The sequence below is a fragment of the Arachis hypogaea genome, chromosome 9 (assembly GCF_003086295.3).
Source record: "Arachis hypogaea cultivar Tifrunner chromosome 9, arahy.Tifrunner.gnm2.J5K5, whole genome shotgun sequence".
Lineage (NCBI taxonomy): Eukaryota > Viridiplantae > Streptophyta > Magnoliopsida > Fabales > Fabaceae > Arachis > Arachis hypogaea.
This window is the reverse complement of record NC_092044.1, coordinates 1,045,509-1,066,927: the sequence shown is the minus strand read 5'-3', so window position 1 is coordinate 1,066,927 and position 21,419 is coordinate 1,045,509. Positions and strand designations below refer to the sequence as shown.

General features: G+C 29.6%; 1 protein-coding gene across 2 annotated transcripts; it reads right to left on the bottom strand.

Annotated features, from left to right (window-relative positions):
* Nucleotides 1–357: 357 nt before the first annotated feature.
* Nucleotides 358–8,373, bottom strand: LOC112709774 (topless-related protein 1). Of its 2 annotated transcripts, none has more exons than XM_025761700.3 (26): nucleotides 8,144–8,373; nucleotides 7,354–7,492; nucleotides 7,042–7,221; nucleotides 6,806–6,919; nucleotides 6,556–6,714; nucleotides 6,060–6,237; nucleotides 5,814–5,940; nucleotides 5,585–5,694; nucleotides 5,299–5,476; nucleotides 5,073–5,182; nucleotides 4,913–4,982; nucleotides 4,724–4,797; nucleotides 4,528–4,623; nucleotides 4,353–4,448; nucleotides 4,086–4,213; nucleotides 3,735–3,969; nucleotides 3,488–3,649; nucleotides 3,303–3,395; nucleotides 2,996–3,142; nucleotides 2,409–2,519; nucleotides 2,150–2,329; nucleotides 1,924–2,052; nucleotides 1,751–1,846; nucleotides 1,352–1,540; nucleotides 1,093–1,259; nucleotides 358–829 (listed from the first exon to the last, which is right to left on the bottom strand). In XM_025761700.3, the coding sequence occupies exons 2-26, from the start codon at nucleotides 7,431–7,433 to the stop codon at nucleotides 622–624; spliced, it is 3,417 nt and encodes a 1,138-aa protein (XP_025617485.1). In that variant the 5' UTR covers nucleotides 7,434–7,492; nucleotides 8,144–8,373; the 3' UTR covers nucleotides 358–621. The 2 variants fall into 2 exon arrangements, with proteins under 2 accessions (XP_025617485.1, XP_025617486.1); XM_025761701.3 differs by having other exon boundaries at nucleotides 7,622–8,369.
* Between the last annotated feature and the right edge of the window lie 13,046 nt (nucleotides 8,374–21,419).

Here is a 21,419-nt window from a genome sequence, read left to right as displayed (position 1 = left end):
AACGTGCATAATAAAACAAATATATCCTTAGTCTTAAAACAAACCTTATTAATAGTATATATAACAATTCTAACTAATGAAACTGGGTAAATGATAGAAATGCATTTTCAGATTTTTTCCGTTAACGGAATTAATATTTCAAATTTCCATTGAATTAAATTAGGGTTTAACTATGGTGTACTAGGTACACCATATTAGTAATCTTAGTATCTTCCAAATTTAGTTACATTCGTTTTTACAAAATACTTATTTTCCACAAAGTTTTATTTGTATATGTGGGGTTTAAACCTCAACGGTACTAGAGCTAGAATTTAAAACTATCGCAGGATTTTTGACCCTCACAAATATGTAATATACTTTTAGAATAAATTTAAAAACTCTCACCAAACTATATTATTTCAACTTTTTCGAAGTGTAATTTTTAAAACCCTACACTTAAAAAAGAGAGACTAAAATAAAAGAAAAAAAATAATGCAATGTGAAAAGAAGAGAAATAGATTCAATTCTTATAAAAGAACTAGTCTTTTGACATGGATGATGGATCATCTTTGAGGTTGATCTGAAGAGAAATAGATTGTTCGATTCTTATAAAAGAACTAGTCTTTTGACATGGATGATGGATCATCTTTGAGGTTGATCTGAAGAGGGTCCTCCAACTGATGGAGCTGCCACATTGCTTGCTGAACCATTCTCAACTGGTGGAGGCACACCCCACTTGCCTTCCGACTCAAGTGGCTCGAACACGTGAACTCCGCCGTCTGACAGCCCTATTGCAAACTGATTCGGTTCTTGCGGATGCGCCGCAATTACAAGCGGTTGTACGTTGGAACTGCCACATAAAACACATTAAGGTAGCATTCAACAAATGTGTACTAAGCTTTTAATATGCAAATTTGGTAAATATAACGGTCGATTTGGACATTATAAAGTTTTGGGGGCTAAAATACAAATGGTGTATAAAGCCCTAAATAAAAATCCCGTAAGGCATAGTTACATTGACTCTCATTTTAGAGATATTAATAGAGATTGACCATACTAGACAGTAGACATATTCTTTTGAATTCCAAAAATACTTTTAATGTGTGAAATTACCTGACGCTTCCTGAAAGATAAGCAGACGGATTGATTCGACATCGTAATCTGAGGTTTGAAGCACTAAATACACAGACTGTTGCATCTAAAAAGCTGGCATATATCAGCTGACTATCACACGAGAAAGTCGCATGCGATATTGGTGCAGCTGAATCTCGCGGGAACCACTACAATTCGAACACCCGACATCAGAAAATCTATTGAGAAAAAAAAATGAAACAAAATTGTTTGGACAAGACATCAAACTGAATTAGCTGACCTGCTTCAAACATTCTAGCTTTGTTGCTTCATAAATGGCTAGCTGAGTTTCATGTACAACCAAGAAATGTATCTGATCCTGATGAAACTGTACACGCGTATCTGCCTGCGCTGACGGAGTCCTCCCGGGAGGAAGCTGCAAGAATCTACTCTTCTGCTTTTCCCATCCATCAGTATTCCACACACAAATCTGCACGATAAACGAAGTTTGAAGACAACTCTTAATATCATAATTAAGCAAATTGTGTTGCTCAAAGAGGGTTTTACTAGTTGAGAGCCTATTAAAGATTCAAAACTAAAAATTCTTCTAGTGCAAGTGCTTTTGTATATACATGTTCTTTCAATACATTTAATCATAGAAAAGAAAGATGCTTGAAGCATCCATTTGGAAAATTATTACCTGGGCATCTGCCCCAGATGAAACTAGCACATTCAATACGTGAGAGAAAGCAAGACCAGTTATTCTTTTAGTATGACCCTTGAGTTTACTTTTAACCTGCAAAATGAAATCAGCATAAACACTATATCTCAAATTTCAAATGAGTAGAAACTCTTAAGAGACAGCATTGTTACCTCGTCTACGCGGACATTATATATTTGAATGGAGGAATCATCCATGCCTATGGCAATAATGTTGTTATCCTGAGGATGAAAAGCAAGAAAGGTTGCTGCAGGTGGTGGAGGCATGAATGTCGTCATTGTCTGTACTTAGCGAAAAAAGATTGAAATTGGTTAATCAGCACTATTTCAAAATCTGTATTAGTCTTGAACTTGAAAAATAACCAGGCTCATAAGTCACCTTAAAAGTCATCATATTGAAAAGGGATATCTTCCCTCCTGAGGCGGACATTACATAAGAATCATTTTTGGACAGAGCAAAGCATGGAACAGCATCTTCGGGACTACTATCGGCAATGTCATTAGTCATGAGAATGCCACTCGATGGTTGCCACAATTGAGGTTGCATGCTGGCAGTGGCCTACAGAACAAATATCAACTTTCAAAACATGAACAGCAATAATCCAACAGTAGTTGGTTTTGTTCGCATGGACACACACCTTGCCAGATGAGTTACGGTCATTTCGCTGCCATTTCCAGAGAAGGTGAATAGCATTTGATGCTAATGCAAGAACAGCATTACCAGAGTTTGTATATATCAACCTTGATATCTGTCATAATAACAAAGATCAGAACAATTTCATTGATGGAGAGATGAGGCAGAGAAACCTTCCACAAAGGTAGTTCAAGTGCAGCTATAACCATACTTAACTTTTGGTCACCAAAAAAACGAATTGAATCAAAACTTTTGATTGAGAGGTTCTAAATCACAGACAGACTAGAGAGCTAAAAGGTGCAGCAGGAAGAGTCTCCAAATATCTACTTCTTCATTAATCTTAGTTTAAGATACGTTCGATACCAGTTGACTATAGTGGAAAGACATACCTGAAAACCTACTTGGGATTGATTTACATTATAAAACTACAGTGAAACGCCGATACTTAGCTGATACAAGAGCTCCCAGCACATCACAAACATCAAAACCAGACATATGAAGAGTTTTTTTATACAAGGGTAAGTCGCCATGAGATTCTATTATTAAATTTCAGTGGAAGCGTAGTTTGACCAATTTAAATAAATATCATACCTTTGGTACTCTCACATTGTCTGGTAACTTCAAGGATCTACACTGAGACGGTTCATTTATTTCAGTGAGCTTCCATATTTTTGACTTGTCATTGGATTCTTCACTTATTCTAGGCTTAACATCACCTAAGTTCCGTGCATCCCCATTCTGATGAAAAGAAATTTGAGAAGTAATTATGAGTAATAATATGATTCTGTATCAAAAGTTGCATGTTGAACAGAAGAAAAATAAAAAACAGAAAGCTACAAAGAAGATGGAAGGTTGCAATAATGATAAGTACTGTTGATATAAGGACAAGATCACGAACCATTCCGGGAATTGCTACTACAGAAGAGGCCCTCTCTGCAAGTGCAGCACTAGTCGCTGCGGCAGCAGCAGCAGAAATTGGATTTATGGAAGGCTGCAAGAAACACAGTGTGTTAGCTTGAAGTTTAATTTTATTTCTTTTTTCTCATCATTTGTAGATTAAGTTTTCGTAAGGAACATATCTACCTTTGCCATGGCTTCTGATGTTCGTGATGCATCATATAAAGAATTCTCTAATGTGCGCAACAAACGCATACCATCTGCATTGGCTAAAATTTTGATTCCATTCTCATTCGCAGAGACGGCTAGAAGTGTTCCATCCTTGTTGAATCGGATACGTGGGCTTGCCTAAAATTCATATCAAGCAACCATTAGCAACTACTTATTCCAAATACTAGCTCTCAACTATTTTGCAACAAACTAATGAACTTACAGGAAGACCCCCATCAGCATCGATGGCTTGCAGAGGCTGAACATTGTCCATGTCCCAGAATTTTATGGAGAAATCATCACCAGCAGCCAAAAATCTATTTTTGGTGGTATCAAATTGCACAACACCCAAAGACCGCTTACGGAATCCTTGATAAGTCCTTTTGACAGCTCCTTCACTTTCATTCCACTCAACAATAGAGGATTCCCCATCTTTGCTTGTCCCGCACGAAAAGAGCCTGTAGCAAATGTTTGTGGTGGGAACATTTAAACACCATATTAAGAACAGAAAGTATAATTCAACCGTGCAGCCAGATTCAGCATAACATGAGGAGCAATGGTTGAGAATTCGGACCTTGTTCCATCAGCACTATAAGCCATGGTGGTGCACCAACGACCAGGTGCATCATAATCAACACGAGATCCCAAATTGTCATACAGCCATGCTTTTATCTTTCCATCTAATGCCGTTGAAAAAATAAACTACAACATCATAACAAAAAATTATCAGCATTAAACTAAACGAGGAAAAGTTAGCAGAAGCATCTACTTCAGGGTTTTGTATTATTAAGTCAAAGGAATCAGGAATCGCAACGACCAACTCAACTAACATTTCTCCTACCTGAATGTTTTCTTTATAATGTGGGCATACAGAATATACTGGAGCTTCATGGCCCTCAAAAGTATACTGCTTAGTACCCGTAGCAGCATCCCACACCTTAAATTACACAACATAGTTAGGAACATATATGATCTACTCCACTTGATTAAACCAACTCAGGCTGTACAAGACATACCTTAATGGTCTTATCATCACCACAGGTTATCACACATAGTTGCTTATTTGGATGCGAAAATGCAAGATCATTTACTCCACCAACATGAGCATCAATCTAAAAATAAGGTTTGGAAGTAAATAATCAGAGAAATGCATATGAATATATATACTTATATATGTGTGCACGTGCATGTTTATAACTATATGGCATGTACCTCAAGGTGCTGCCTCACATCATCCCCGCCATTATAAGAGTATATTTGAACAATATGTCTTGAATAAGCAACTCCTGTTCCATTCCATATACAAACAAAAGATATTTGCAATCAGATTTAGTTTACATCTGAAAGTATATATATTATATCATTAAAACAAAGAACAAAAAAACAAAAAACTCAACTTACCGAATAAAGCACCATCAGGACTCCAAATCACTCGGTTGACAGAAACGCCAGGATCTTTGACGAGTGCAGCCTGAATTGTTCAAGATTAGTTCTCTTCCATCATAAAGAAATTACAAGTTTTTACAAATTTTCATCAAGAACACACTGTGTAAGAGATTACCTGAAATGGCATTGAACATGCACTAAGGTCCCAAACTTTGAAATTCCTCAAGACCAACCGCTCCCTAGACCCCACCTCCCACAAAGCGATGTCCCCAACATTAGTGCCAACTATCAAATTTGCATCAAGGAAAGCTCATTCAATTCCCAATTTGATAGCGAAAAGCGTGCAATTAAAAAAAGGAAAAAAACAGGCTATCAGAAAAGGCCTTAGAAGAGCAACAGACCAAGAAGTAAAGACTGTTGCACAGGATGGAAGTCCATGCTCATGGGAGATGAACCCTGATTCAAAGTTCGCACGACAGTCTTCGGCAAGTCATCAGGTGCCGTAAAAGCTTGACTATGACCATGACCGTGACCATGACCAGGGAATGTTGCCGACAACACATTGACGGGTAGATTTACCTGCACAAAGTGGCAACTATGAACTATTAGCAGAAATTTCAGGGGTCAAACTAGATTATGCCTGAAGATGAATTGTTAATGATTCGTCCATAAGCAATACAAGATTACCTCCTCGGATATTCCCATTGGTCTAGTTCTCTTAGCAACATGATCTGAGTCTCCAGATGGGTAATCAACAGAGGGATTAGTTGGAGGAGTCCTTGGATGCTTCAAAGCAGCTTTAACAAGGCAATAGAACAGGTAATAAGTCAAAGAACAAACTTGATATACCCTACAATATCTTAGCACAATTATACATAAAGAGTTTGAGACTAAATAAAGCGAAATAACTCAATACCAGGGATTGATGGAGCACCAAGACCTATAGCTCCACCTCCAGAAACTGCAGGATGTGCCACAGTGGTAGGATTTGACATCCACCCAGCCAGGGGTGTCGGCACTGGTGCTGGAGTAGGTTGAAAAGGCTGTAAACACGAAAGCACGGAGAGTCAAATATGGTAATAAGAACCAAAAGTGACAGAGAAATAGAATATAATGCGGATGCCTATGATGAAAAGAAGATGAATCAGTTTAAGTAGCTCACCCCATGTGCACCGAGAGGAGGAAATGCTCCGGCCTTTGGTAAGGACCCTAATAGCGGATTATTTGCAGGTGAAGGAGCTCGTGCACCATTTGGTTGTCCACAAGAGTGATCCACAAAAAGAGTTTTTATATCAGGATTTGGCCGTGGATTCTTGCAAAGTTGATGCTGCCAATTCAAGCTGTAAATGATTTTTCAAAAACAAAGGAAAAAGAAAGCCAGTTATTCAGTAATCTCAAAACAAAAAATAAACACCAATGCTGCATAGCATAACAAGAATGTATAATGTAACATCAACAATGTAAACGTGCAGATAATTACCGCAACACATTTTCCTATATACAAATTCAAGTATTCTATTTACAATATTAAAACTGGAAATTGTTCACAATCCGATCGAATCTCACTTTTTGGATAACAATAACAACATTTTTATTAATGAACACACAACACAAGTTTTGTTCTCTATAAGAAATAGGGTGACTTGGGAAAAATTTACCTTTGATTGATGAGAGTCCGTAACCTTGAGTTCTTAAGGTTGGGAAATTGCAACTTATCACGAAACAAAGGATTCGCTTCAATGAGCTTTTTGAGCTCAACCAACATGATTGCTCTAGCAGATTTTGTATCACCATACTTAGACAATTGCTCATTTTCCCTAGTAGTACACAAACAAACTCGAATGATTCGCTGCACATTACATAAGTTTCACACCAAAACCCACAAGAGGCCAGTATATATACTCATACCTAAAATTCTCCAATGTCAAAAGCTGTGTGATTTCCTTGAACAATTCTTCATTAAAAGTAGCAAACACTTTCAAATCCTTTACTAAGATTTCTACAGCCTTGGACCGGTCATGCCTACCAAAAAATTTAAGCACAGTTCAACTAAAGTCTCAAACTAGTCACTAGAACAGAACTGGAAAATGCTGAAAGAGTCAACAAAATTCAAACAAAGTGTGAAACTTATGATATGAACTTACTTATCCAATGCCTCAAGATACTTCTGTTTCCTTATCTCAAAAAATATCTTCATAGAATATCTATTATCATCTACCTTAGTGAAACCAGAAAGGTACTTTTCAACCTCATCCCAATTGCCATTGTGCACTTCATCCTCAAAGTACTTCATATTGAAGAAAAATCCAGACTCCTGTTCAAGCCTATCATTTTCAAAATTGACAAGACCAAAAAAAAAAGAAATTAATTAATGTGGTAAAAAAAACCAAATAAATAATCAAAATAAACCAAGGAAAAATTAGTTTAATTTAATGAAAACAACAAACTAGCCCCACTTGTGAACAGTCTCCTTGAACTTTTCCTCATCCAGAAACTGCAAGATCAAGAACACCAATTCTCTACTAAGAGAAGACATCGCAACCTTCCACTTCCTCGATTAGATATGCACCAAAATGAGCAAAAACTGAACTAGATCTGCAAACACAACACAACAAAAAAAAATTTTTTTTTTTTTAGCAAAAGGAAAAGTAACTTGAAAAAATCACACACCAATAATAATAATAATAATAACAACAGAGACAAAGTGATAATTCAAATCCGCACCATGAATCAAACCATTTAAGCAGAAGCATTAATAGAAGTAAATTAGAAAAAAACTTCTTCCATATTTTTGCCAAAATTAACCAAAAGGAAAGAGAGATGCGGTTTTTTTTAGGGGGGGAAGAGAGAGAGAGAGAAGAGAGAGAGAGAGAGAGAGAGAGAGAGAGAGAGAGAGAGAGAGAGAGAAAATAAAATGAAAACAATTTGACTCTTATGTCTATCTATTTATTCCACACCTATCCCAGATGATCGAAAAAAAAGCAGCTTTAACCTCTCTTATGGGAATCCAAGATGCATGAAGCAAAAAGTGTCAAAACCCCAAAAACAAAATTTAAAAAAATAAATAAAATTAAATTAAACCCACAAAAAAATAAAGGAAAATTCGAATTGGGTAACAAAAATTAAAAAAATAAGTAAGAAAAGCTTGAAACTTTAACAGATTCGAAAAAACTAGAAAGATAGAGAGAGAAAGAGTGAGAAGAAAAGAAAAGGAAGAAGCACCAAAGCTCTGATAAAAGCTCTCACCTTCTTCAAACAACAACACATGGGAAAGCAAAAGAAGAAAGAAAGAAGGAACAAAAACAAAAGGGGGTCTCCGAATATGGAACCCCTCAACCCAACAAAGAAGCCAAAGCTTTCTCTCTCTTTCTTGCACTTTCTCTCTCCTCAAAACTCTCTCTCACTCTATTTATCTTTTCTCTTTCTCTCTCTAGAAAACTACAAACACAACACGCATATTTATATGCGCCACATTTGAACTTGCATAAATAGGTTTATTTTATGTAAGAGGCGACACATAGATGGATGAAAACAACGTCTACTTATCATTGATAACTTGTCGAATGTTTGATAGCTTATTTGATAAGTCAACCTACTTATATAACAAGTGCAGTTAACTGCGGGGCCCACTAAGCCGGCTTCGGTTTTTGTCTAAACAATCGGCTTGGAATATGGAGCTAAATAGCTGTCTTCTTTTCAGTTTCTCAGTGGAAAAAAGAATTTTCCTTTCTAATTTTCTAGACTATTAATTGTTAAGAAATATATTTTCAATTTTATGTATATTAAATATATCTAAAAGGATTATTTTTTGTTTTTATTTTACATATTTTTCAATTTAATAGATCAAAAAATGATTCTTTATATTAAATAAGATCTAAGAGTTTATTAATAACTAATAAAATTTTGTATTTACAAAAAAAAAATTTAATTAGAACATATATTAGCCAAATTTCATTTTTAAAAGGTACTTTTAAATTCTACATTTTAAAATTCTCAATTAAAAAATTTATAAAATACAAAATTTAAATTTTTAATTCATTTGTTATTTGTTTATTAAAGTAAAAAAAAAATAAAAGCCTCTCTTAATGATAATTTTAACGTGTGTGGTTACATACAAGTTAAGTAAATCCTATCCTTAATTATAAAATTAAGTGGACAATTATTTAAGAGGGAAGAAATAAATAAGGAAAAGAACAAGTAAATAAATGTGTTGGAAACGACAAAGTTTCTCGGGGAGGGGACACCGTATTATTTGGGGCGAGAGTTTAGAGAATATTACGGTCGCTGCCATCGCGAGATGAAGCGGGTGGGGGAGCCTAGTACACTTGTTGAATCATGTGATACAGTCTATGATTGTGATACGAGAGGATATGATATATGGCGAGATGAAGAGTAATTGAAATTGAAATTGAAATTGAAATGTGTGGTTAGTGGTGAGAGAGGTGTGTAGGTTATTGTCCCTGTCAGGTGTGTACGTCTGCCTGTTCTTTTCCACGTAGCACCATATATTATTCCCATTCATCCTCTTCTTCGGTTACGTTATTCCCACAAAAACTTTATTTCTTTTACAAATATTATTATTTCTCCTTTTTTTTATACATTTTATAATATATAGAGTTTAATTTTGATCGAATGATGTGTAAAGTATTTTATACAGTCATATAATTATATTTATTTTTTAAATAATTATTCACGCAATTAATATAAAAAATAATTATTTTTATTGCATTACGTAATTAAATATATGTATAAAATTACTTCATATTAACAGAATAATAATACATTAAAATTAAATTTATTTAAAATATGATAAACACTCGTACCAATATATCTTTATATAAAAATGATAGTCTCGACTATTATTTTCGCAAAATAAATTATATAAGTGATTATCTTATAATAAGAATAGTAACCAAAATTAATTATGATGTATTTTTATATAGATATATATATATATATGTAATATCAGTAACCATAAAAAGAGAGCAATGGCCCTAAATTAATAATTTGTACATATTAAGTTTTGAATTTTTAGTTTGCCCCTTCTTAATTTAATTTTTTTTAATTTATATTTTTTATGTTAGTTTTTTTTCAAAAAAATTTATAGTTCCACTCTTATATAGTTTTAATATATATTTTATACTAATAATTAATTTTAATATACATCTAATATAATTATAAAAACAATGTAAAATATTGATACTGATATATAGGTGTTTTCGTTTTAAATACATACTAACATAAATAGAAATCTACATGCAATTATCTTAATGTAAAATCGATAATTGAAAATCGTTAAGTAAAAATTTAATTAAATATATTAAATTATTTAACAATTTTTAGCTATCAATTTGATATAAAAACAATTAATTTTGTCATTAAAATACTAAAATAGTATATTCCAATTTCATTGTGTGTTCTTTTTCTCTGTCTCAATAAAACCCACTATTTAAAAATATTTTTTTATTTTTTAATTGTTTGTATATTTTAACTCTGGTGATGATGATACGTAAAACTTGTTGGGTCATCCATGTGGTTAACGTCTATTTTTCCACGTTATGAATGGTAACACACATGAAATGAATGTGGTGTAAAATATAGAATAGATTTTACTTGTTATTTAATAAATTAAATATGTATTAACGTGGTCTATAAATACTGCAAAATAAATACGCACGATATTTTTTCATTAAAATCTTTTTCTCCTGTTTTAAAATTCAAATTTGAATCTTGGATGAAGGAAAAAGTTTTTTTTTTTTAAAGTAGCACAAGGCTTACCATATTTTTTTTTAGTAAACATAATTGATTGACTACTCTCCCATTAGATCTTATTGTTTAGAATTATAAATTTAGTTCATGCGTTTTATTTTTTTTTTTTTTTGGTGACTATGCATTTTAATTTATATATATGTAGCCTTCGATATATATAATTGGAAGGCTATGGTTCTATTTAGTGAAATTATTTCGAACCCCCAAACTTAATTAATTTTAATATATTTCTCTGAACACGAAAATTTATATAAAATATTTCAAAGATATATTTGACTGAAGAAGATGAATATAGAATAGGAATAATGGCGTCCTTATTAAATATAATATAATGTATTTTTTTTCCTTCTTTCCTTGTCTTTCTTTCCAAGTTCCAACTCACCAAACAAAGATATATTTGATTTGATTAATAAATTATCCATTAAATTAAAATCTTACAACATTACAAAATCTATGAATTATAAATACATAAAAACGACAATATAAGATCAATAACATCGGTGATGTATGTATACACGGATCTATGGGTTTAACATTTATAATAATATACATACCATGATACCAAATTCTAACTATTTATTTTGCATAAGAATTTGAACTTATAAATTTTACATTCTAAATAAATGGTTGAAAATTTGTGTCAATATATACTACTAACGCCAACTCCATAAGTAAATCAATGTTTTCGAATACAGTATCTATATATAATTTTGACAACATTTAAAATATATTGCTAAAAATAAAGCCGTACTCTTTTATATTTATGATTTTATGTTACACTTTTATTTTTATTTTTTCAACTTATAAATTATTTTTAAATTTTTTAAAATTTAATTACTCTGTTAATCGCTATAGTTTTACCAAATTTTGAATTAGGTCCTTATACTTTTTTTTAATTGGGTCTCTACACCACTTTTAATTTTGTAATTAGATCCTTTTTTATGTCAAAAATATTAAAGTTAACAGAATATTTCTATTAAAATCTATACGGTCAAAGATCAAATTAGATTTTTAATTATTAATACCTTTAATTTGCGATGAAATATTCTATTAATTTTAATATTTTTTATATAAAAATGATTTAATTACAAAATTAAAAGCAGTATAAGGACCCAATTAAAAAGAAAAAAATATAAGAATCTAATTGAAAATTTGGTAAAACTATAAGGATTGATAGCGTAATTAAATTTTTTTTAAATATTATTTTACCTTCAATAATATTTTTAAGTATTATCAAATTGATATATTGAGAGAGAGAGAGAGAGAGAGAGAGAGAGAGAGAGAGAGAGAGAGAGAGAGAGAGAGAGAGAGAGAGAGAGAGAGAGAGAGAGAGAGAGAGAGAGAGAGAGAGAGACCACTAAAAACATGTTGATATATTGAGAGATCGCAAAAATCTATAGGGTGGCCCTTTTAAATCGTCACTATCAACAGGGATGCTTAAAATAATTATGGGACAAAGGGTGAAACCTCATTGATGCAATGATGCTAAACAATTTGGAAATGCCTTCCCCACCACACTCTTGTTCTTTTCCGATCCCTTCCTAAAATAAATTAATATTTTATTTAACCAAAAAAAAAAAGAGCTAACCCAATAAGTGCTTTTGTTCCTTGTTTCCTCATTTTATGGATTGATGTTAACTCATATATTTATCACAGGTAAGACGAAACTTTATAATGAATTAGTTTCAAGGATATTAAATTATTAATACTAGTTAAGAAGAAATTAGTTTGTATATATTATTAGTGATTAATCAATATAAAAAAATTTAATTTTAATATATTATTAGTATAAAATAACTTGACACGTGCATCTAATTATGTAACACTATGTTATCATAAATAATTACTATTTTTATTAACTACGTGAATAGTCATCTAAAAAAACGAATGTAATTGCATGTCTGTGTAAAATATTTTATACTATCAGTGTATTAAAACAAAATTTTATAAAAAATTACCCTAAAAATAATTATATGTATGTTGTATGTATAGAAATAATTAAATTCCTTCAATAAAAAATCTAATATACCTTCTTTCTCTCACAAATATTTCCAGTTATTTAAATTATAAATAAATAAAATTTCAAATATATTTACCTAATTATTTTAATTCTTTAATAAAATGTCATCTAATAATACTAATGGTTAAAATATAATTATTTGTGTACTTATTTTTATCAGTTTAAACTTAAAAAAAATAGTTTATGATACAATATCAAAACTTTGTTAACTTTAAAGTTAAAAGTCTAAAATCTAATTTTTATTGACTAAAAAAATATATATAACCCAAAAAAATTGTTATAAAAAAATATATTACAAATATAATCATTTATATATATTTTTTATTCAATCAATACAAAATTACTTACTATATTCAACCATAAATGTTTCAATTAAATACTAAAAATATTCCTCTATTTGTTATTTTTTGTTTTGTCATCCCATTTAAAACAAATAAAGGTGGACCACAGTCTTATACTGACGGAAAGTGAAGTAGAAAGCATGATAAATGAGACAGAATTTTTTATACATATAGAAAAGAAAGATAAGAATTATTGTTGATAAATTATTGAAATATCTTTCATGCATTAATTTACCGTTCTTTCTATAATGCTTAAATTTTAGACATAAAATTAAAAAATAAAATAATTGATCCTACTTTTTTATCTTTCTATATTTAGACAATTATTTAAACAATAAATTTATTTATAAACACTAACACTTTGTTTGGTTTGCAAGAATTTGGAAGGAAAGAAAATGAAGGAGAAGAAAATGGATGGAAAAATTAGTTTTCTATTGTTTGGATCAAGAAGGAAAATGAATGGAAAATATAAAAGTATATGTGGGATCCACATTAAAGTTTTCTCTCCAAAGTTGAGAAGAAAACTTAGATTAGAGTGAAAAAATAGATAAAATTACAATTTTATCCTTATAACATTAGTATATTATAATTTATAAAGGGTATTAATGTAATTTCATTTAGGTATGATTTTCTTTCTTCTTATTTTTCCTTCCATTTTCTCTTCATCCAAACAACACAAAAAAAAATTAACTTTTCTTTTTATTTCTTTCCTCTCATTTTCTTTCCACCCATTTTCTTTCCACTCATTTTCCATTTTACATCCAAAGTGTAAAAGATTTCCCTTAATTATTTATCTGCTATTGTGTATATCTAAGTTCATTCTTTTATTATTTTTTGTCACCTAGTGTCTAAACTTATCAAACTTTTTAATTAGTTTGAATTGACTACTCAGGTTCATTAATCATCACTTATTTATCATAGAACGAAAAATCTCTAATTTGCAAAAAAAATAAAAGCAAATTTTATGTACGGATAAATTGAACAATTCTACACAATAAACAATAAAATAAAAAATTCGCCATGCACATATATAGTAGGTGACTATTTAGTGAGAAATTGGTTATCATGATTCAGAAAATTCATAAATTCTTATATGGAATATAATAATAGTATAAAGTTGTTTCACACTTTATATTGTCAAGGTACATAAAGTAATCTCCTTTTATTTATAATATTCCAGCAGTACAAAACTTTATTTGAAAAAAACAAATGACAAAATTCTCGAGTATTCATATAACAACGCACTTCAATAATGTACAACCGAAATATTAAATAGACTAGAAGGATAAAAATTTACGGCATTAACTATCCGAAAGATTTAATCACTACAAAAAAAATATTATTGATAAAATAATTTTTAGAGAATTTAAAAATACTATAAAAAATAATAAATATTATTTGTATAAATAACAAAAATATATTTAACAAATAATTTATCAATTAAATCTAAATTTATATGATAATATTTAAATAAATATTTAAAAAATACACAAAAATTGAAATAAAATTTGATCTCTATTTTTTTATTTTTAAACAATATGATCATTCATAATAAAAAAATTATTTGACAAAAAATTACTAAATTTTAAAAATAAAAAATATTTTTTAATTATAATTAAAAAAATATATCAAAATTTGATCTCTAAAATTATTTTTTAAAATATATATTTAATATCTAATTTTTTTGTGATATAAATATTTTGGTCCTATTTTAATAGTTTATTCAAAATATATATTAAAAAGATTGTGTCATGTACATATAACAAACCATATCACATATATTATGTTACTATTTATCTATTATTACACAAAGTGCAAAATTTCAAATAAAATTTACGCACGCACATTCTAATAATAATAAATTATAATTAATATACATGACGTTTTACAAGTGATATGTACTAATCTACACGTAATATTTTTTAAAGTGAATGTTACTTACTCTCTTTAAAATAATATATAAATTATTCTCTTTAATATGTCATATTTTAATTAAATATTTATTTTAATATATTTTTTATATATTTATTAAAATATTAATTTAAAAATTTTCTTATACTAACTAAATTCTAAACTAAAATATTAATGTGATAAATTAAAAATAAAAACACAAATTAAATTAGTGTCGATTACCGTAAAAATTTTCAATTTAAAAAATTTATCGTGTCAAATAAATCTTAAAATTTAGAAATTTATTTTATACAATTTAGTTTCAAATTATATAAAAAAAGAAAAAAAATTAAAACACTTTATATCTTAGCTTGTTTTTGAAAAATTAATGTAGCTAGTTGGTAATTATATTTTATGAAGGTTTGGATTTTTATTTAATTTTTGTTAAAAATTAGAAATTTTGTGTAAAAAAATAAAAGAGTAATATATAATATTATTTTTCAAAGAATATTTTGTTAATTTTTCAACAAATTTTAATAACCTGAAATTAATTTTATATTTTTTATTTTATTAGATAAATTAGTCATTCAACAAAATTTACTAAAAATTAAAATAAATAAATATTTAATTAGAATGTAATACATGAGAGAAAATAATTTACATATTCCTTTAGAGAGGATAGATACTATTATTTTTTAAATGAGTTTAATTTTTGTTTTTTGCTTAGAGTATGAAATAAGATATGTGATATTCATACTCTAAAATTGATGTTCCGTTTTAAAGCATAATTTACAATTATTAGTTGATTAAACTGTTGTTAATCTTGAAAGATGTGCATCGTAGTAGATGAAACTAATCATTTAAAGTTAAAATATAATGTAATTTAATTTCTTTTTTTGAGAAATATTTATCAAAAACATATTTTTTGAAAAAAAAAATAGTGATTTATTTTTATTTATTAGATGGGGACCCTTTTATTTTTATTTATATATTTTTAATTTAATTTTGATATCAATAATTTAAACATCTATTTTATTTAGATAATTATGTACAAAATATAAAAATTTAATTAAATACACATATAAACTTTTTTTTATATTAATAATACACTAAAATTAAATTTTTCCTATTTTTTTCATTGTTAAACTAAGATTATTATTTTAAATAATAAGTGGATTTTTTTAAAAAAAAGACTTTTTTATTGTTTAAGGTATTTTTTAATTTCATAAGTCAAATGATTAATCTATTGTAAATTTAAATTTTATTTAACAATCTATTATTGGTCAATAAATTGTTATATGTATAAGGTAAGATTTAAATTTTTAATACATATTTAAATAGACGAATGAGTTAACTACTCAACTATTTCAAATTGGTTAAAAAATGAGTGAATACCCATCTTAGTGGTAATTTTTTCTTAAAAAAAATACTCATTTCGATCTTGATATTTAATTTCGTGATACTAATTAGTCTCTATATTAATGATGCTCAAGAACATGTTTTTGTAACATGTTAATAACTAAAATATCTTCTATTTAATTTTTATAAGTAAAAATAATTTAAAAATTACTAATATTTTTTAATTTTATATAATAAATTTAATAATATACTTGAAAAAGATAACAAAAAAATAAAAAATAATTAAACAATCTTAATAATTATCTCTAAAAGATAAAGAGATTTCTTAAAAAAAGTTGTCAATTATAGTTAATTTTTAATAAATAAATTAATAATTTAATATATTATATAGGTTAATTTTATTAATACAAAAAAAATTAGTGATGGAACCAATTTTACAAAAATAAAGAGCCAAAAAAATTTTATTAAAAATTTGGTTCTCTTTTAAAAACATAATAAAATTTTATTATTATTTTTTTTTTTTTTAATAAAGGGTTATGCATGGTTGTAATGGATATGGTAAGGGGGAAGAAAGAAGAAGAGTGGATAGAGAAGGGAAAACGGGCACCACCCAGCACTCAGCAAAGCATACCGACCCACAGACCCATTCATTATTGACATTGACACCCTTCTTTGTGGGTCCCACCAACTTGCCCCTTACCTCACTCTTGTGGGTCCCACTCCCTTTGATACTCTGAACTCTGAACTTTCAGTAGCTGCTTCTCTTTGTGGGTCCTTCTCACTAAAATAAATAACACCTTTTTTAACTCACTCTTCTACATCATTTTGCAAAAATATATTATTAAATCCCAAAAACTAAAATATGCTATCTCATATTAATACATCATTGGTATTAAATAAAAATTTTATCAGAATATTAACCATGATATTTATTAATTTATATTATATTCATTTTTAAGTTGTATTTAATCATTTCAACAAAATATGACTATAAATATAAAAAATTAGTAGTAGTATTAGTTTTGTTTCAACATTGTAATTTGATTTTTTATTTTAGATTTTTCTTTTTTGGGTTACATTACATCATTGTTAATTTAACAAGAAATGAATGGGGTTATTCATGTAGTATAAGTACCTTTACAACTGCAATAATTTGTTTATTTTTAGTACTCTTCTATTTGTACCTGGCTTTCTTAATTATTATAGACTACAAGTTTAATTCAAGATAGGAACTCATATTAAAGTGTTCAATAATATGATGTTGTAGCAGTACAATATCACAAATCATTTTTGCACATAATTATTTATAATTATAAAAATTCTTCTCTTACCTCTTTTTTAAACTCACATTTAGGAATAGTCAAAAAATTTGCATTAGTAAATATCCACATAAATTATTCGCAATAAAAAAACTAATAAAAATTCGCAAATTTATTATAGAAATGAGAATTCGATTCGTGAATAAATAAAAACGGATACAGAAATTGAGATATCTGTTTTATGGAAATTATGAAAAATTTAAATTTGAGTTTATATACTATTTTAAAAAGTTATCCTTTATAATAATTTGTTTAATATTAAAAGTTATGGTAATGATTTTTTAGATGCTAATATTTTAAACGATAATTTTTAATGAATTTTTAGAAATCGTTTATTGTTCTGTTATAAATTCATAAATTTATAGAAATATAAAATTTTTTAAATTTTATCTAAAACATAAAATTTGAATTATTATTCTTATTTGTTTTAATTTTTTTTATTTTTTAAAATTTAAATAAAATATATTTTATTATTGACATTTATATTTTAAAGTTAATAAAAAATAAATAAAAAATTTTATACAATTAATAAATTAAATAAAGTTAATTTGATTTATTATGTATATATTGTACTAATAGTAAATTGAATTAGGTTGATTCAATTAATTATGTATATAGGGTACATAATAAATTTAATGTTGTACCATTTTTATCTCGCTTTCTCTCTAATTGATCCGTGAATGAATAAAATTAAATTACCTTAGATATACTTAAGATAGGATAAGTAACAACTTCTAATTTAGGACATTTATATAATTGTAAACTATATTTATTTGATTAAGGTGAATTACCATATATATTATGGACTTTCTGGAGAGGTTGACAAGAGGCCAAACCACTAAGTGCCACCTAGACAATGCCATATTATAGCAATATAATTATGTGTAGCATATATAATAAGATTCCCTTAGCATCAAAACATGATATCCAATGACACTTCAAATTTATGAGAAGATTCTTTCTATTATACTATACACATATTCAACGTCCCAAGCAATCATTGAACCGATTAGATTAGGTGCTTGTTCCCCAGCATATTAGTGGCAAGCCCAACATTACCATAAAAATAAAAAATCTATTATGCTAATGATCCTAATAATAGCATATGCTATATATCAACCAATGAAAATTAATAACATGTTAATCAAGGATAGATGAAAATCTGGAAATATTTTATAATTAAAGAAAATTAATACAAATTAATCATAATTTACTTTATTTAATTTTTATTAATTGTTGCGATAATTAATAAATAAAATAAATTAAATTTTAGCTTCTTTTATTTTCTTAGCATTACACGTATCACAAAACCTTTCATGCAAGTAAGCAACCGAATGTGAGTTACTTTAATTAGTTGATTTCCTTTTATGATTTTAATTAAAGAAAAAGTAACGTTAGCTTATCAATTTTTGTTTAAGAATTTAAGAGTTGGATATAAGATATGTTTTGGTGGACTTATCGTTTACTGATCGGACATTTATCTGATTCAGAGGACGTTCCTGCAACTGAATTGATAGAGTCTTGGTTAATCTAGAATGGATGGAGGAGTTCTCGAAAATTTGCTTGAGAGGTAGACCACAGGGCTTGTCAAATCAATGCCTGATAATAGTAGAGAATACTAGTATAAGATGTGGTTCTTGACCGTTCCGGAGTCTTAACTCGTAGTTTACATATGAAGGTTTTCTAAGATTGGTTAAGGAGGAATGGAGGGGATTATGGAATTTACAATTCACAGATAAATTGAAGGCATTGACGGTTCTTTTGGAGCGATGGCACAGAAATAACTTTGATGACATGGATAAGAAAATTATGAAGTTTGAGGAAGAGATCAAGAAGATAGACGACATGGTCAGCATGTGAGCATATGATGGAACAGTGAAGGCAAGAAGAAAGACGTTGGTGACTTGCTGTGAAAAGTGGTATGCGAGGAAGAAACTGCACTGGAAATAGATGTCGCGATCCCGACTTGTAAAGGATTTGGACAAAAATATCAGGTACTTTCACAATATAGCTTCAACAAGAAGGAGGAATAACAAGATTGATGCATTGGTAATTAATGGAAGCGTAGTCAGGAATCAAGCAAGAATAAAAATTGCTATCAGAGAGTTTTACAAGAATTTGTATCATCAAGAGGAGTCTCCTATGGTGAATTTTAGAGATAGACTGGTGGATTTAATAGATGAAGAAGATGCTGCAGCTTTGGAGGTATTACCGTCATCTGAGGAGATTAAAAAAGCCGTGTGGGACTGTGAATCTTCTAGGGCTCCAGGAAGTGATGGGTACAATATGAACTTCGTCAAAAAATGCTAGGATGAAATCGGGATTGAATTCACGACAGTTGTGTTAGGGTTCTTTCAGACATCTAGATTACTGAAAGACTCGAATCTCACATGGGTGGCTTTGGCGCCAAAGTTTTTTGGAGTTATAGAGATTAAGAACCTTCGACCAATCAGCATGGTTGGTTGTGTGTATAATATGATTTCTAAGGTTTTGGTTAGGAGGATGAGATCAGTTATGCCAAGTCTGGTTGGAGAGACTCATAGTGCGTTTATAAAGGGCCGAAAAATACATGATGGTGCTCTTATTGCTTGCGAAACTGTGCATTGGCTCAAATCGAGGAAGAAGAAAGCGGCTATAATCAAGCTGGATTTTCAAAAGACATATGATAGGGTCAAGTGGCGATTTGTGGACATTGTCCTGTAGAAGATGGGTTTTAGGCGTAGGTGGAGGAAGTGGGTTATGGAGTGTGTCAACACATTTACTATGTCAGTGTTGATGAATTGATCACCAGCTAAGCCGTTCAAGATGGATAGAGGTCTGAGACAAGGTGATCCTCTTTCTCCTTTTCTATTTGTACTGGTTGTTGATGTCCTACATAGGATGATTAGGGAGGCTGTTAGAAATGGTCGGATATCCCCACTATTGTAGGGAGAGACAATATAGAATTGTCACATCTTTAGTTCGCTGATGACACTGTGTTGTTCTGTCCGTTAGAGGAGGAGTCCGTTAAGAATTACAAAAGGCTTCTTTGCTGCTTCGAACTGATGTCGGGATTAAACATCAATTTTGAGAAATCGAGTTTGATACTAATCAATTGTGATCAACATTGGGTACAGAACATGTGTAGTCTACTGGGGTACAAGGAAGCTGCTCTTCTGATTAAATATCTGGGGATCCCTCTAGGTGCGAATCTGAGACTGGTCAAGACTTGGAAGCCAATAATAGACAAAGTGGAGGAGAAGCTAAACTTATGAAAATCCAAGGTGCTTAATAAAGCAGGGAAGCTAGTACTCATTAAGTCAGTTTTAAATAGTTTGCCAGTGTATTATTTAAGCTTATATAAGATGTCGAAAGCTATTGCGGAGAAACTTATTTCATTACAAAGGATATTCTTGTGGGGTAAGGAGGATGGGGGGAATGACATGGTTTTGGTTAGATGGGAAGTGGTTCAAGCCTCTAAAAGGTTAGGCGGGCTAGGAGTCGGTGATGCAATGCTCCACAATACTGCCCTATTATTTAAGTGGTGGTGGAGGTTCTCTAAAGAGGAGTGTCCGTTGTGCAAGAAAGTAGTCTGCTCTTGTAATAATCTCTTCCCTAACCAGCTTTTATCAATCCAGGATTTACCTACTAGAGTGGGATCATGGAAGGACATTTATCAGATACAGATAAAGGAGCAATCTATAAGAGATCAGATGATAACTGGCTTGGCAATGGAGATTGGTGATGGCAAGAGGACTCACTTTTGGAAAGATGTCTGGATAAGTTGCGGTTCTCTGAAGGATAGGTTTCCAAGGCTATTCTCGGTTTTAACCCAAAAAGGCTTT

Excerpts from the sequence above, each read along its gene's own strand:
- LOC112709774 (XM_025761700.3), bottom strand. The coding sequence starts at position 7,433 with ATGTCTTCTCTTAGTAGAGAATTGGTGTTCTTGATCTTGCAGTTTCTG. Across the intron at positions 6,715-6,805 it reads TTGACATTGGAGAATTTTAG|GGAAAATGAGCAATTGTCTA; the intron begins GTATGAGTATAT and ends GTGTACTACTAG. Across the intron at positions 830-1,092 it reads TATCTTTCAGGAAGCGTCAG|TTCCAACGTACAACCGCTTG; the intron begins GTAATTTCACAC and ends TTTATGTGGCAG.